Source organism: Rana temporaria, chromosome 13 (assembly GCF_905171775.1).
Source record: "Rana temporaria chromosome 13, aRanTem1.1, whole genome shotgun sequence".
NCBI classification, from domain to species: Eukaryota; Metazoa; Chordata; class Amphibia; order Anura; family Ranidae; genus Rana; species Rana temporaria.
The window spans coordinates 121,169,057-121,186,773 of record NC_053501.1 but is presented as its reverse complement, the minus strand read 5'-3'; the positions used below and the strand labels follow the sequence as shown (position 1 = coordinate 121,186,773).

General features: G+C 55.8%; 1 protein-coding gene across 1 annotated transcript; it reads right to left on the bottom strand.

The window, feature by feature from the left end:
• Nucleotides 1-4,253: 4,253 nt before the first annotated feature.
• Nucleotides 4,254-17,447, bottom strand: SYT11 (synaptotagmin 11). Its single transcript, XM_040332577.1, has 3 exons — nucleotides 17,325-17,447; nucleotides 5,176-5,975; nucleotides 4,254-4,510 (listed from the first exon to the last, which is right to left on the bottom strand). Exons 1-3 carry the CDS (start codon nucleotides 17,356-17,358, stop codon nucleotides 4,376-4,378), a joined length of 969 nt encoding a protein of 322 aa, XP_040188511.1. The 5' UTR covers nucleotides 17,359-17,447; the 3' UTR covers nucleotides 4,254-4,375.
• Nucleotides 17,448-17,717: the final 270 nt, after the last annotated feature.

Here is a 17,717-nt window from a genome sequence, read left to right as displayed (position 1 = left end):
TCTCCCTCACAGAGCCCCGTACTTCTCCCTCACAGAGCCCCGTACTTCTCCCTCACAGAACCCCGTACTTCTCCCTCACAGAGCCCCGTATTTCTCCCTCACAGTGCCCCGTACTTCTCCCTCACAGTGCTCCGTACTTCCCCCTCACAGAGCTCCGTACTTCTCCCTCACAGTGCCCCGTACTTCTCCCTCACAGAGCTCCGTACTTCTCCCTCACAGAGCCCCGTACTTCTCCCTCACAGAGCCTCGTACTTCTCCCTCACAGATCCCCGTACTTCCCCCTCACAGAGCCCCGTATTTCTCCCTCACAGAGCCCCGTACTTCTCCCTCACAGAGCCTCGTACTTCTCCCTCACAGTGCCCCGTACTTCTCCCTCACAGAGCTCCGTACTTCTCCCTCACAGAGCCCCGTACTTCTCCCTCACAGAGCCTCGTACTTCTCCCTCACAGATCCCCGTACTTCCCCCTCACAGAGCCCCGTATTTCTCCCTCACAGATCCCCGTACTTCCCCCTCACAGAGCCCCGTATTTCTCCCTCACAGATCCCCGTACTTCCCCCTCACAGTGCCTCGTACTTCTCCCTCACAGTGCCTCGTACTTCTCCCTCACTGAGCTCCGTACTTCTCCCTCACAGAGCCCCGTACTTCTCCCTCACAGAGCCCCGTACTTCTCCCTCACAGAGCCTCGTACTTCTCCCTCACAGAGCCCCGTACTTCTCCCTCACAGAGCCCCGTACTTCTCCCTCACAGACCGTACTTCTCCCTCAAAGAGCCCCGTACTTCTCCCTCACAGAGCCCCGTACTTCTCCCTCACAGTGCCTCGTACTTCTCCCTCACAGAGCTCCGTACTTCCCCCTCACAGAGCCTCGTACTTCTCCCTCACAGAGCCCCGTACTTCTCCCTCACAGTGCCCCGTACTTCTCCCTCACAGAGCCCCGTACTTCTCCCTCACAGAGCCTCGTACTTCCCCCTCACAGAGCCTCGTACTTCTCCCTCACAGAGCCCCGTACTTCTCCCTCACAGAGCCTCGTACTTCCCCCTCACAGAGCCTCGTACTTCTCCCTCACAGAGCCCCGTACTTCCCATACTTCTCCCTCACAGAGCCCCGTACTTCTCCCTCACAGAGCCCCGTACTTCTCCCTCACAGAGCCCCGTACTTCTCCCTCACAGAGCCCCGTACTTCTCCCTCTCCCTCACATATTTCTCCCTCACAGAGCCCCGTACTTCCCCCTCACAGAGCTCCATACTTCTCCCTCACAGTGCCCCGTACTTCCCCCTCACAGAGCTCCGTACTCCTCCCTCACAGAGCCCCGTACTCCTCCCTCACAGAGCCCCGTACTTCCCCCTCACAGAGCTCCGTACTCCTCCCTCACAGAGCTCCGTACTCCTCCCTCACAGAGCCCCGTACTTCCCCCTCACAGAGCTCCGTACTCCTCCCTCACAGAGCCCCGTACTCCTCCCTCACAGAGCCCCGTACTTCCCCCTCACAGAGCCCCGTACGTCTCCCTCACAGAGCCCCGTATTCTCCCTCACAGAGCCTCGTACTTCTCCCTCACAGTGCCACGTACTTCTCCCTCACAGAGCCCCGTACTTCTCCCTCACAGAGCCCCGTACTTCTCCCTCACAGAGCTCCGTACTCCTCCCTCACAGAGCCCCGTACTTCTCCCTCACAGTGCCCCGTACTTCTCCCTCACAGAGCCCCGTACTTCCCCCTCACAGAGCTCCGTACTTCTCCCTCACAGAGCCCCGTACTCCTCCCTCACAGAGCCCCGTACTTCTCCCTCACAGAGCCCCGTACTTCTCCCTCACAGAGCCCCGTACTTCTCCCTCACAGAGCCCCGTACTTCCCCCTCACAGAGCCCCGTACTTCTCCCTCACAGAGCCCCGTACTTCCCCCTCACAGAGCCCCGTATTTCTCCCTCACAGTGCCTTGTACTTCCCCCTCACAGAGCCCCGTATTTCTCCCTCACAGTGCCTTGTACTTCTCCCTCACAGAGCTCCGTACTTCTCCCTCACAGAGCCCCGTACTTCTCCCTCACAGAGCCCCGTACTTCCCCCTCACAGAGCCCCGTACTTCCCCCTCACAGTGCCCCGTACTTCTCCCTCACAGAGCCCCGTACTTCTCCCTCACAGAGCCCCGTACTTCTCCCTCACAGAGCCCCGTACTTCTCCCTCACAGAGCCCCGTACTTCTCCCTCACAGTGCCCCGTACTTCTCCCTCACAGAGCCCCGTACTTCTCCCTCACAGAGCCCCGTACTTCTCCCTCACAGAGCCCCGTACTTCTCCCTCACAGAGCCCCGTACTTCTCCCTCACAGAGCCCCGTACTTCTCCCTCACAGAGCCCCGTACTTCTCCCTCACAGTGCCCCGTACTTCTCCCTCACAGTGCCCCGTACTTCTCCCTCACAGCGCCCCGTACTTCTCCCTCACAGAGCCCCGTACTTCTCCCTCACAGACCGTACTTCTCCCTCAAAGAGCCCCGTACTTCTCCCTCACAGAGCCCCGTACTTCTCCCTCACAGTGCCTCGTACTTCTCCCTCACAGAGCTCCGTACTTCCCCCTCACAGAGCCTCGTACTTCTCCCTCACAGAGCCCCGTACTTCTCCCTCACAGTGCCCCGTACTTCTCCCTCACAGAGCCCCGTACTTCTCCCTCACAGAGCCCCGTACTTCTCCTTCACAGAGCCTCGTACTTCTCCCTCACAGTGCCCCGTACTTCTCTCTCACAGAGCCTCGTACTTCCCCCTCACAGAGCCTCGTACTTCTCCCTCACAGAGCCCCGTACTTCTCCCTCACAGAGCCTCGTACTTCCCCCTCACAGAGCCTCGTACTTCTCCCTCACAGAGCCCCGTACTTCCCATACTTCTCCCTCACAGAGCCCCGTACTTCTCCCTCACAGAGCCCCGTACTTCTCCCTCACAGAGCCCCGTACTTCTCCCTCACAGAGCCCCGTACTTCTCCCTCTCCCTCACATATTTCTCCCTCACAGAGCCCCGTACTTCCCCCTCACAGAGCTCCATACTTCTCCCTCACAGTGCCCCGTACTTCCCCCTCACAGAGCTCCGTACTCCTCCCTCACAGAGCCCCGTACTCCTCCCTCACAGAGCCCCGTACTTCCCCCTCACAGAGCTCCGTACTCCTCCCTCACAGAGCTCCGTACTCCTCCCTCACAGAGCCCCGTACTTCCCCCTCACAGAGCTCCGTACTCCTCCCTCACAGAGCCCCGTACTCCTCCCTCACAGAGCCCCGTACTTCCCCCTCACAGAGCCCCGTACGTCTCCCTCACAGAGCCCCGTATTCTCCCTCACAGAGCCTCGTACTTCTCCCTCACAGTGCCCCGTACTTCTCCCTCACAGTGCCACGTACTTCTCCCTCACAGAGCCCCGTACTTCTCCCTCACAGAGCCCCGTACTTCTCCCTCACAGAGCTCCGTACTCCTCCCTCACAGAGCCCCGTACTTCTCCCTCACAGTGCCCCGTACTTCTCCCTCACAGAGCCCCGTACTTCCCCCTCACAGAGCTCCGTACTTCTCCCTCACAGAGCCCCGTACTCCTCCCTCACAGAGCCCCGTACTTCTCCCTCACAGTGCCCCGTACTTCTCCCTCACAGAGCCCCGTACTTCTCCCTCACAGAGCCCCGTACTTCCCCCTCACAGAGCCCCGTACTTCTCCCTCACAGAGCCCCGTACTTCCCCCTCACAGAGCCCCGTATTTCTCCCTCACAGTGCCTTGTACTTCCCCCTCACAGAGCCCCGTATTTCTCCCTCACAGTGCCTTGTACTTCTCCCTCACAGAGCTCCGTACTTCTCCCTCACAGAGCCCCGTACTTCTCCCTCACAGAGCCCCGTACTTCCCCCTCACAGAGCCCCGTACTTCCCCCTCACAGTGCCCCGTACTTCTCCCTCACAGAGCCCCGTACTTCTCCCTCACAGAGCCCCGTACTTCTCCCTCACAGAGCCCCGTACTTCTCCCTCACAGAGCCCCGTACTTCTCCCTCACAGAGCCCCGTACTTCTCCCTCACAGTGCCCCGTACTTCTCCCTCACAGAGCCCCGTACTTCTCCCTCACAGAGCCCCGTACTTCTCCCTCACAGAGCCCCGTACTTCTCCCTCACAGAGCCCCGTACTTCTCCCTCACAGAGCCCCGTACTTCTCCCTCACAGTGCCCCGTACTTCTCCCTCACAGTGCCCCGTACTTCTCCCTCACAGCGCCCCGTACTTCTCCCTCACAGAGCCCCGTACTTCTCCCTCACAGCAGCACATACTTTTCATCCTGTATTCTGCACCTGTAAATTGTCAGCAATGGCTGCTCCCAGTGGGTTCCGATTGGCCAGATGCAGGGAGTAGGAGGTAAGTACAGTGACTCTGCCCTAGAATGGATTAATAGCTGCTACCTGACAGTCCGGTGATGTCCACCCTCGGAAGGTGTTTGGCTTTCAGCACAACAACGGTCATCCTCTGTGCCACGGGCTGGTAGGAGAGTGATACCTGCAGCTCGCCCCGACTCATGCACTTCTGTGGAGACAAGGACTACAATTACAATGGTGGCCACAGCCTGACCCAAAATATGAGCTGGCACTGCTGACCGAGGAGGAGGGGCTTCTAGTCGGGGGTTGGATCACTCGGGGATGGAGTTGGGAGGAATTACCATGACTGGGGCGGGACCTAAATATGAGGTGACAGGATAATAAAGTGACCAGAGATTGGACGGTGAGGAAACCTTCAATCAGAACCTGCAAAAGTCTGTGAACCCCTATGACTGGGACAAATGACAAAACGCACTTGGCTGTGTCTATAATAGTAGGGAAGCTGATCCCGGAGATCCAGAAGATGGGCTTCAAGGATCTCAGGACACGTGTGATTTAGCGCTGTCATTGTGTTGACCTGGACATGAAGAACCAAGCCCCCCCCCCCCCCCCACAATGTTCCTGAAGATGGGCGCGATCAGGCATTGTTGCCCCAGAGATGAAGCACCCCCCATGTTCCTGAAGATGAGACATGTGGGGATCGGGAGCGATCAGGCATTGTTGCCCCAGAGATGAAGCACCCCCCATGTTCCTGAAGATGGGCCATGTGGGGATCGGGAGCAATCAGGCATTGTTGCCCCAGAGATGAAGCACCCCCCATGTTCCTGAAGATGGGCCATGTGGGGATGGTATAATAGACTCCATAAGACTCACCTGAATGTTCCTTTTGGTGATCTCCCTGGTTAGCTGCACCTTGCCAGTGCTGGGGTCCACGCCCGCCAGCGGCACCATCACCTCGCCAATGACGTCATCTCGGGAGAAGCGGTCAAAGCTCAGGACGAGGAAGTGGAGGACGATATCCTGGAGCTGGCTGTAGGGGATCCCATAGAAGGTGAAGGTTTCGTCAAAGACGGGATTGAGGGTCTTCCTCAGAACCCGAGTTTTCACTCGATGTTTCTTGTCGGGCAGGATGGTCATCTTGATGTACGGGTCGGAACCTTGGGACTGTTCATCCATCACTGGCAGACCATGGGCCTCCTGGATGGTGACCACCAGAGCTTTCTTTGGGAAGTTATAATCTACGGAGAGGGTGAGCGTCCCGAGGGCGACGTCTTCTTCTGGGGAGGACGGAGATGACGTCTTACTCCCGCTGGAGGTCAGACTTGGGCTCACTTCCTCTCCATAGTTCATGGTAATGGGCAGCTGGTTGATGGGCGTGGCGGTGGCCAGGCCATTGGGTCCTTTCTCGGAGGTCATCAGACCCACCTCCACATTTCCTGCCCGCGGGTTCTCGGCGTCTTGCTTATCTTTGCGCATGTTCAGGTGTTTCTTCTTATTGCTCAGCGTCTCGGGGTAGATACTGATCCCCTTCAGCATGTGGATGAACTTATATGGAGGATTCTTGTGTTTCTTCTCCGCCCGACTCACACAACAACTCCAGATAAAAATGGTGACCGAGACCGACACCACCAAGATGGCGGCCCCAATGAAGCCGGCCGCAATGGGCGACATGTCTGCAAGGGAAATGGAGAAAGGGCATCAAAACCATGGCCGGTACACCGACCTCTAGAAACATCGGCCTCCCCTCCCCTTCTCATATCAGGGTGGACTGACCACTCCGTACACCGACCTCTACAAACATCGGCCTCCCCTCCTCATACCAGGGTGGACTGACCACTCCGTACACCGACCTCTAAAAACATCGGCCTCCCTTCCTCATACCAGGGTGGACTGACCACTCCGTACACCGACCTCTACAAACATCGGCCTCCCCTCCTCATATCATGGTGGACTGACCTCTCAGTACACCGACTACCATCACACTCCCGCCTCCCCTCCTCACATCAGGGTGGACTGACCACTCCGTACACCAACCTCTACAAACATCGGCCTCCCCTCCTCATATCAGGGTGGACTGACCACTCCGTACACCGACCTCTACAAACATCGGCCTCCCCTCCTCATATCAGGGTGGACTGGCCTCTCCATACATGGGCTACCCTCACACTCCGACCTCCCCTCCCCACATCAGGGTGGACTGGCCTAAGGGTTTAACACATGAATGCAGCCTTTTTCCAAAAATGTGATTGTAACGGAATGGCCCGTGATACCCAGAGACATTTGAAGGATGTGGGGTACTCCTGTTTCAGCTTCACCAATGACTCTTGGGTCTAGGGTCGTCCACTAGGGGCATAGGATGACTGAGAAATGATATCTCGGATTACATGAGATGGGACAGTAATGATATTTCATGTATTGCAGGATATCTTGGAATATTACAGGGTGTTTATTCTGACCCCAACAGGTCAATAGGAGAGTGACTCCTTCATGTGAGCACTGTTGAGGTGTTAATTAAGTCTGGCTCCTAGGAGATTTCATTGTGTGGAAGTCTATTGATGATAGATGTGTTGGGGGTCAGCAGTCTGAAGGGTCAGATGTCTGACTTTTCAGCTGTAGTGGATTAGCATGTCAATGTGTATCGGGTGAGAATAGCTTATCGCGGAGTCGGAACGTCTGGGTAATGATTAGGAATTAGTTCATGTAGATTATCTGAATGTCATTATCTAAAGGAATGTGTATTGTGTATCGGGTGAGAATAGCTTATCGCGGAGTCGGAACGTCTGGGTAATGATTAGTAATTAGTTCATGTAGATTATCTGAATGTCATTATCTAAAGGAATGTGTATTGTGTATCCGGTGAGAATAGCTTATCGCGGAGTCGGGGCGTCTGGGTAATGATTAGGAATTAGTTCATGTAGATGATCTGAATGTCATTATCTAAAGGAATGTGTATTGTGTATCCGGTGAGAATAGCTTATCGTGGAGTCGGAGCGTCTGGGTAATGATTAGTAATTAGTTCATGTAGATTATCTGAATGTCATTATCTAAAGGAATGTGTATTGTGTATCCGGTGAGAATAGCTTATCGCGGAGTCGGAACGTCTGGGTAATGATTAGGAATTAGTTCATGTAGATTATCTGAATGTCATTATCTAAAGGAATGTGTATTGTGTATCAGGTGAGAATAGCTTATCGCGGAGTCGGAACGTCTGGGTAATGATTAGGAATTAGTTCATGTAGATTATCTGAATGTCATTATCTAAAGGAATGTGTATTGTGTATCAGGTGAGAATAGCTTATCGCCGAGTCGGAGCGTCTGGGTAATGATAAGCAATTAGTTCATGTAGATTATCTGAATGTCATTATCTAAAGGAATGTGTATTGTGTATCGGTTCAGAATAGCTTATCGCGGAGTCGGATGTCTGGGTAATGATTAGTAATTAGTTAATGTAGATTATCTGAATGTCATTATCTAAAGGAATGTGTATTGTGTATCAGGTGAGAATAGCTTATCGCGGAGTCGGATGTCTGGGTAATGATAAGCAATTAGTTCATGTAGATTATCTGAATGTCATTATCTAAAGGAATGTGTATTGTGTATCAGGTGAGAATAGCTTATCGCCGAGTCGGAGCGTCTGGGTAATGATAAGCAATTAGTTCATGTAGATTATCTGAATGTCATTATCTAAAGGAATGTGTATTGAGCACCCATTGTGTCATGTTGTGGGTGGAGTCAAGCCATTGTTTCTTGGGGCTTCTAACTGTATATAAGAAGAGCTGAGTTTACCATTAACTACTTGCCGACCAGCCGCCGGCTCCCCTGCGCTCTCGCACGTAGCTATACGTAGCTATACGTCGGCTCTCGCGCAGGCCACTAGGGGCGCACGCGCCCCCGACTCCCGTCGTTACAGAGCCGGGATCGGGAGCTGTGAGTGTAAACACACAGCTCCCGGTCCTGTCAGGGGAGAAATGCTAATCTTCTGTTCATACAATGTATAAACAGCGATCAGTCATTTCCCCTAGTGAGGCCACCCCCCCTACAGTTAGAACACACCCAGGGAACATACTTAACCCCTTCCCCGCCCCCTAGTGTTAACCCCTTCCCTGCCAGTGACATTTTTATAGTAATCCATGCATTTTTATAGCACTGATCGCTATAAAAATGACAATGGTCCCAAAAATGTGTCAAAATTGTCCGAAGTGTCCGCCATAATGTCGCAGTACCGAAACTAGTAAAAAAAAAAAAAATAATTAATAAAAATGCCATAAAAATACCCCCTATTTTGTAAACGCTATAACTTTTGCGCAAACCAAACAATAAACGCTTATTTACGAAAAATAGGTACGCATCGGCCTAAACTGAGGAAAAAATTTTTTTTTTATATATTTTGGGGGGATATTTATTACAGCAAAAAGTAAAAAATATTCATTTTTTTCAAAATTGTCGCTCTATTTTTGTTTATAGCGCAAAAAATCAAAACCGCCGAGGGGATCAAATACCACCAAAAGAAATCTGTATTTGTGGGGAAAAAACAACGCCAATTTTGTTTGGGAGTCACGTCGCACGACCGCGCAATTGTCAGTTAACCACTTAAGCCCCGGACCAATATGCTGCTAAATGCCCAAAGGCGTTTTTACAATTCGGCGCTGCGTCGCTTTTAACAGACAATTGCGCGGTCGTGCGACGCGGCTCCCGAACAAAATTTGCGTCCTTTTTTTCCCACAAATAGAGATTTCTTTTGATGGTATTTGATCGCCTCTGCGATTTTTACGCTATAAACAAAAATAGAGCGACAATTTTTGAAAAAAAAAAATCGACATTTTTTACTTTTTGTTATAAGAAAAATCGAATAAAATAAATTTTATTAAAAAATTTAGGCCAAAATAATTTCAGCCACATGTCTTTAGTAAAAAAAAAAAAATCGCAATATAAAAAAAAAATTAGCTACCTAGCGGCAACAGCGACACTAATACAGCGATCAGAAAACCGATCGCTTAGTGACACTGGGGTAGATTCAGGTACCGCTGCGCACTCCTTACGGAGGCGCAGCGTCCCGTTTTTTGCCCTGCGCCCCCGCAAATTATTTGCGCTACGCTTCATTCACGAAGCAGTAGCCACGTAATTTGCGTGGGCGCTCCTCAAAAATGCCCGGCGTAAGGGCGCGTAATTTAAATGATCCCGTAGGGGGCGGGAACCATTTAAATTAGGCGCGTTCCCGCGCCGAGCGTAGGGCGCATGCTCCGTCGGGAAACTTTCCCGACGTGCATTGCGGCAAATGACGTCGCAAGGACGTCATTTGCTTCAAAGTGAACGTAAATGGCGTCCAGCGCCATTCACGATTCACTTACGCAAACGACGTTAAAATTTTAACTTTGCGACGCGGGAACGACGGGTATACGTAACATTGGCTCCCCCTGCTATTAGAAGGAGCAGCCTTACGCGAAACCCGACGGACGGAAACAACGTAAACTGCGTACGCAGGGCTCGCGTAACGTTGTGAATTGGCGTTAGTATGCAATTTGCATACTATACGCTGAGCACAACGGGAACGCCACCTAGCGTCCATCGCCAGAATGCAGCTTAAGATATGCGGGCATAAGAGCCTTATGCCGCGCATTTCTTAGGCTGCCGTCGGCGTAACGAGGTTCCTGAATCAGGAGCATTCGCTATGCCGGGGCAAGTAAGCAATTGCGCTGCGTAACTATGGATACGCAGACCATCGGGGGGGGGGGGGGGGGTTAGGTGTGCCTATGTGTACTGGTGTCAGCATAGTGTTAGTGCCACTTACTGTCATGTCTTCTCTCCTCTCGTCGGATTGAAAATACCGGAGAGGTGACGTCACTTCCTGTGCCAGTGTTTACATTACACAGGCAGAGGAAGTGACGTGGCGGGGGGGGGGGGGTTGCCGGATTGGCCGGGAGCGATCACCAGGAGGCCGCCAAAAACGAGCGGCCGCCCCCCACATGAAGGATCGCTCCCGGAGGTAAGACGCCCGCCGCATGTACCGGGGGTGGGATCCCGATCGGACCCCTGACCCGCAAGAAGGCGGGGACACGCCCATATGCCTGTACGTGCCATTCTGTGGACGTATATAGGCGTGCGGCGGCCGTTAAGCGGTTAAAACGACGCAGTGCCGAATGACAAAAAGTGCTCTGGTCTTTGACCAGCAATATGGTCCGGGGCTGAAGTGGTTAAGGTATCCATTGTGTTTGGAACCAGAGCTGTGTGTCTCGTTATTCTGGGGAATCCAATGGGTCGTGTCTGCTGGATGGTGGCGCGTCGGAAGCTGTCTTGGTGGAATGGAAGATCGGCGTGAACCCCTGACCTTTCCAGCGATCTTATAGAAATGTAGGGGAGGTGAAAGGATGGAAAGAAAAGCCTCACACCCGGAGACTGACAGCGCCTACGGGGACCTCCGGGCCCCCATCCTTCCCAAGACCCCAAACACAGGAAGGACTTGTTCCCAGAGCAGAGACCTACATAGAACAAGTATCTCCAAATCCAAATCTCTGCCAGACTGAAAAGCCCCCTATGACCACTCCGCATAATGACTACCCAGAGCCCCGCCCACCCGCGTGTAGATTTCTATAGTGAAGGGGGTTTGTATAATGTACATCTTACAAACATACAACTAAATAAAAACATATTTATATATATACAAAATAAATAATACATATAAACATCAGAATAGAAAATTCACTTTTTAGCAGAAAAAAAAACTAAATATACAAACCGAGACGTATTTCATGATGGAGCTCAACAAACCCCGCCTCACCCTCCCCCCTCACCTAAACACACCCACCCCCCCTCCCCCCCTCACCTAAACACACCCACCCCCCCCTCACCTAAACACACCCCCCCTCACCTAAACACACCCCCCCTCCCCTAAACACCCCCCCTCACCTAAACACACCCACCCCCCCCTCACCTAAACACACCCCCCCTCACCTAAACACACCCCCCCTCACCTAAACACACCCCCCCTCCTCACCTAAACACACCCCCCCTCACCTAAACACACCCCCCCTCACCTAAACACACCCCCCCTCCCCACCTAAACACACACCCCCCCTCACCTAAACACACCCCCCCTCCCCCTCACCTAAACACACCCCCCCTCCCCCTCACCTAAACACACCCCCCCTCACCTAAACACACCCCCCCTCCTCACCTAAACACACCCCCCCTCTCCTAAACACATCCCCCCTCCTCACCTAAACACACCCCCCCTCACCTAAACACATCCCCCCTCCTCACCTAAACACACCCCCCCTCTCCTAAACACACCCCCCCTCTCCTAAACACATCCCCCCTCCTCACCTAAACACACCCCCCTCCTCACCTAAACACACCCCCCCCTCACCTAAACACATCCCCCCTCCTCACCTAAACACACCCCCCTCTCCTAAACACACCCCCCCTCTCCTAAACACATCCCCCCTCCTCACCTAAACACATCCCCCCTCCTCACCTAAACACACCCCCCCTCTCCTAAACACACCCCCCCTCTCCTAAACACATCCCCCCTCCTCACCTAAACACACCCCCCTCTCCTAAACACACCCCCCCTCTCCTAAACACACCCCCCCCTCTCCTAAACACACCCCCCCTCACCTAAACACACCCCCCCTCACCTAAACACACCCCCCCTCCTCACCTAAACACACCCCCCCTCTCCTAAACACACCCCCCCTCTCCTAAACACATCCCCCCTCCTCACCTAAACACACCCCCCCTCTCCTAAACACACCCCCCCTCTCCTAAACACATCCCCCCTCCTCACCTAAACACACCCCCCCTCACCTAAACACATCCCCCCTCCTCACCTAAACACACCCCCCCTCACCTAAACACATCCCCCCTCCTCACCTAAACACACCCCCCCTCCTCACCTAAACACATCCCCCCTCCTCACCTAAACACACCCCCCCTCACCTAAACACATCCCCCCTCCTCACCTAAACACACCCCCCCTCTCCTAAACACACCCCCCTCTCCTAAACACATCCCCCCTCCTCACCTAAACACACCCCCCCTCACCTAAACACATCCCCCCTCCTCACCTAAACACACCCCCCCTCACCTAAACACATCCCCCCTCCTCACCTAAACACACCCCCCCTCCTCACCTAAACACACCCCCCCTCTCCTAAACACACCCCCCCTCTCCTAAACACATCCCCCCTCCTCACCTAAACACACCCCCCCTCTCCTAAACACACCCCCCCTCTCCTAAACACATCCCCCCTCCTCACCTAAACACACCCCCCCTCACCTAAACACATCCCCCCTCCTCACCTAAACACACCCCCCCTCTCCTAAACACACCCCCCCTCCTCACCTAAACACACCCCCCCCTCTCCTAAACACACCCCCCCTCCTCACCTAAACACACCCCCCCTCACCTAAACACATCCCCCCTCCTCACCTAAACACACCCCCCCTCACCTAAACACATCCCCCCTCCTCACCTAAACACACCCCCCCTCACCTAAACACATCCCCCCTCCTCACCTAAACACACCCCCCCTCTCCTAAACACATCCCCCCTCCTCACCTAAACACACCCCCCCTCACCTAAACACATCCCCCCTCCTCACCTAAACACACCCCCCTCACCTAAACACACCCCCCCTCACCTAAACACACCCACCCCCCCTCCCCTAAACACCCCCCTCACCTAAACACACCCACCCCCCCTCACCTAAACACACCCCCCCTCACCTAAACACACCCCCCCTCCCTCCCCACCTAAACACACCCACCCCCCCTCCCCCTCACCTAAACACACCCCCCTCCCTCCCCACCTAAACACACCCCCCCTCACCTAAACACACCCTCAGGCTAAGAAACAATTACACATGGGTCACATGCCGCCCTTTTTCCAAAAGTCTGACCTTATTAACATCTAGGGGGGCGTGAAAGGACAGAAAGAGAAGCCACACCCCCAGAAACTGACAGACAGGGACTACAGGGACCCGACATTCCTCCACACCTTCGTCCAGCCCCCCCAGACCGCCAAGACCCCAAATCTTCCCAACCTCACCCAGAAGGTCCGGCACCACCACTTCCACAGGAAACCCGACACCGTGCATTCCACTCGAAAAAGTGTCTCCGAATCACAATCCCAGCGAGTCTGAAAGGCCCCGTATGACCACTCCGCATAACTCGAGCGGCAAAGGCATACCCAGAGCCCCACCGACCCGCTTATAGACTTCTATGTTTGTATAGAGTATGGGCCCCCTTAGTACTGGACAATCTGGGGTCTGAGGGAGGGGCCCCAATCTACTTGTTCTGTGTGAGTTCCAATCTATATAATAATATTACTGAATGGGACGTTTTACCTCAGTGGAGAAACGATTGGATGGTCATAGAGGCGGTAAAAGACCAGACTGTCTCTGATCACCTCTATGGCCTTGGAGGACCCAAGCCACGTCATGACCTCACTTCCAGTCCAGGGAGGAAGTAAACATTTTTATGGGGGATCGTTTGCTTTTAATGGTAAAGAAGAGATTTGGGGGTCATGCGTGATGTCTTGTGATCAGAGGGATGTCATGTGACCAGTGTGGGGCCCTCTGGGGTGGAGTCATGTGACCAGTGTGGGGCCCTCTGGGGTGGAGTCATGTGACCAGTGTGGGGCCCTCTGGGGTGGAGTCATGTGACCAGAGTAGGGTTTTCTGGAGTGGAGTCATGTGATCAGTGTGGGGCTCTCTGGGGTGGAGTCATGTGACCAGAGTGGGGCCCTCTGGGGTGGAGTCATGTGACCAGAGTGGGGCCCTCTGGGGTGGAGTCATGTGACCAGAGTGGGTCCCTCTGTGGTGAAGTCATGTGACCAGAGTAGGGTTTTCTGGAGTGGAGTCATGTGACCAGTGTGGGGCCCTCTGTGGTGAAGTCATGTGACCAGAGTGGGGCCCTCTGTGGTGAAGTCATGTGACCAGAGTAGGGTTTTCTGGAGTGGAGTCATGTGACCAGTGTGGGGCCCTCTGTGGTGAAGTCATGTGACCAGAGTAGGGTTTTCTGGAGTGGAGTCATGTGACCAGTGTGGGGCCCTCTGTGGTGAAGTCATGTGACCAGAGTGGGGCCCTCTGGGGTGGAGTCATGTGACCAGAGTGGGGCCCTCTGGGGTGGAGTCATGTGACCAGAGTGGGGCCCTCTGGGGTGAAGTCATGTGACCAGAGTAGGGTTTTCTGGAGTGGAGTCATGTGACCAGTGTGGGGCCCTCTGTGGTGAAGTCATGTGACCAGAGTAGGGTTTTCTGGAGTGGAGTCATGTGACCAGTGTGGGGCCCTCTGTGGTGAAGTCATGTGACCAGAGTGGGGCCCTCTGTGGTGAAGTCATGTGACCAGAGTAGGGTTTTCTGGAGTGGAGTCATGTGACCAGTGTGGGGCCCTCTGTGGTGAAGTCATGTGACCAGAGTGGGGCCCTCTGTGGTGAAGTCATGTGACCAGAGTAGGGTTTTCTGGAGTGGAGTCATGTGACCAGTGTGGGGCCCTCTGTGGTGAAGTCATGTGACCAGAGTGGGGCCCTCTGTGGTGAAGTCATGTGACCAGAGTGGGGCCCCCTGGGGTGGAGTCACATCTCTGGGGTGGGGTCATGTGACCAGAGTGGGGCCCTCTGTGGTGAAGTCATGTGACCAGAGTAGGGTTTTCTGGAGTGGAGTCATGTGACCAGTGTGGGGCCCTCTGTGGTGAAGTCATGTGACCAGAGTAGGGTTTTCTGGAGTGGAGTCATGTGACCAGTGTGGGGCCCTCTGTGGTGAAGTCATGTGACCAGAGTGGGGCCCTCTGGGGTGGAGTCATGTGACCAGAGTGGGGCCCTCTGGGGTGGAGTCATGTGACCAGTGTGGGGCCCTCTGTGGTGAAGTCATGTGACCAGAGTGGGGCCCTCTGGGGTGGAGTCACGTGACCAGAGTGGGGCCCCCTGGGGTGGAGTCACATCTCTGGGGTGGGGTCATGTGACCAGAGTGGGGCCCTCTGGGGTGGAGTCACGTGACCAGAGTGGGGCCCCCTGGGGTGGAGTCACATCTCTGGGGTGGGGTCATGTGACCAGAGTGGGGCCCTCTGTGGTGAAGTCATGTGACCAGAGTAGGGTTTTCTGGAGTGGAGTCATGTGACCAGTGTGGGGCCCTCTGTGGTGAAGTCATGTGACCAGAGTAGGGTTTTCTGGAGTGGAGTCATGTGACCAGTGTGGGGCCCTCTGTGGTGAAGTCATGTGACCAGAGTGGGGCCCTCTGGGGTGGAGTCATGTGACCAGAGTGGGGCCCTCTGTGGTGAAGTCATGTGACCAGAGTAGGGTTTTCTGGAGTGGAGTCATGTGACCAGTGTGGGGCCCTCTGTGGTGAAGTCATGTGACCAGAGTGGGGCCCTCTGGGGTGGAGTCATGTGACCAGAGTGGGGCCCCCTGGGGTGGAGTCACATCTCTGGGGTGGGGTCATGTGACCAGAGTGGGGCCCTCTGTGTTGGGGTCCCTGGGGCCCTTGTTGTAGCACAGTGTGTGGCCCCTGGAAGGGGGTGAGGGGCCCTCCTCTTACCGTAGCTGGGGATGAGGGGCCCCTGGGTGGTGGTGGGGAGGTTGTAGCACAGTGTGTGGCCCCTGGGAGGGGATGAGGGGCCCCTGGGAGGGTAAAGGGGAAATAGCACAGTGTGTGGCCCCCGGGGGCCCCCTCTTACCGTAGCTGGGGGTGAGGGGCCTCTAGGAGGGAATGAGGGGTCCCTGGGAGGGTAAAGGGGGTGTAGCACAGTGTGTGGCCCCCGGGGCCCCCTCTTACCGTAGCTGGGGGTGAGGGGCCCCTGGGAGGGGGTGAGGGGTGAGTAGCACAGTGTGTGGCCCCCGGGGCCCCCCTCTTACCATAGCTGGGGATGAGGGGTCCCTGGGTGGTGGTGTGGGGGTTGTAGCACAGTGTGTGGCCCCTGGGAGGTGATGAGGGGTGAGTAGCACAGTGTGTGGCCCCCGGGGGCCCCTCTTACCGTAGCTGGGGGTGAGGGGTCCCTGGGAGGGAATGAGGGGTCCCTGGGAGGGAATGAGGGGCCCCTGGGAAGGTGAGGGGTGAGTAGCACAGTGTGTGGCCCCTGGGGGCCCCTTTTACCGTAGCTGGGGGTGAGGGGCCCCTGGGAGGGAATGAGGGGCCCCTGGGAGGGTGAGGGGTGAGTAGCACAGTGTGTGGCCCCCGGGGGCCCCTCTTACCGTAGCTGGGGGTGAGGGGTCCCTGGGAGGGAATGTGTGGCCCCTGGGAGGGTGAGGGGTGAGTAGCACAGTGTGTGGCCCCCGGGTGGTGGTGGGGGGGTTGTAGCACAGTGTGTGGCCCCTGGGAGGGGATGAGGGGCCCCTGGGTGGTGGTGGGGGGGTGTAGCACAGTGTGTGGCCCCCGGGGCCCCCTCTTACCGTAGCTGGGAATGAGGGGCCCCTGGGTGGTGGTGTGGGGGTTGTAGCACAGTGTGTGGCCCCTGGGAGGGGGTGAGGGGCCCCTGGGAGGGTAAAGGGGGTGTAGCACAGTGTGTGGCCCCTGGGAGGGGGTGAGGGGGAATAGCACAGTGTGTGGCCCCCGGGGGCCCCCTCTTACCGTAGCTGGGAATGAGGGGCCCCTGGGTGGTGGTGTGGGGGTTGTAGCACAGTGTGTGGCCCCTGAGAGGGGATGAGGGGTCCCTGGGTGGTGGTGAGGGGTGAGTAGCACAGTGTGTGGCCCCCGGGGGCCCCCTCTTACCGTAGCTGGGGGTGAGGGGCCCCTGGGAGGGAATGAGGGGCCCCTGGGTGGTGGTGTGGTGGTTGTAGCACAGTGTGTGGCCCCTGAGAGGGGATGAGGGGTCCCTGGGAAGGTGAGCGGTGAGTAGCACAGTGTGTGGCCCCTGGGAGGGTGAGTAGCACAGTGTGTGGCCCCCGGGGGCCCCTCTCTCACCGTAGCTGGGGGTGAGGGGCCCCTGGGAGGGAATGAGGGGTCCCTGGGAGGGTGAGGGGTGAGTAGCACAGTGTGTGGCCCCTGGGAGGGTGAGTAGCACAGTGTGTGGCCCCCGGGGGCCCCCTCTTACCGTAGCTGGGGGTGAGGCCGCTGATCTCCGCCATACTCCTCTCTCCGCCGTCACTTCATTCCTGATGATGCCGCAGATGATGCTGAGATCCGGGCGCTGGTCCTGATGCAAGTCCTGGCCCCGCCCAGAGAAGCCGAACCCCGGCCTCTCCCATCGCCGGAAACTGCCGAACACACGAACATCCGCCGCCATCTTGCTACACCCTGCAGACCCAGACACAAGGCGCCGAGAGATTGTTTACAACAACGGCCACCGCTCAGGGTGTAGAAAGATGGAGGGGGAGAGGTCATTTTATAACTATGGTACTAGAGGGCGCCACAGGGACTGGGGGGGGGGGCATATAGACTGGAGGGGGGCCACAGGGACTGGGGGGGGGGGGCATATAGACTGGAG

Coding starts and splice junctions, on each gene's coding strand:
- SYT11 (XM_040332577.1), bottom strand. CDS start 17,358: ATGGCGGAGATCAGCGGCCTCACCCCCAGCTACG. Junction 5,976..17,324: donor CGGCCTCACCCCCAGCTACG/GTAAGAGGGGGC, acceptor TTTCCCTTGCAG/ACATGTCGCCCATTGCGGCC. Junction 4,511..5,175: donor TCACCAAAAGGAACATTCAG/GTGAGTCTTATG, acceptor TTGTCTCCACAG/AAGTGCATGAGTCGGGGCGA.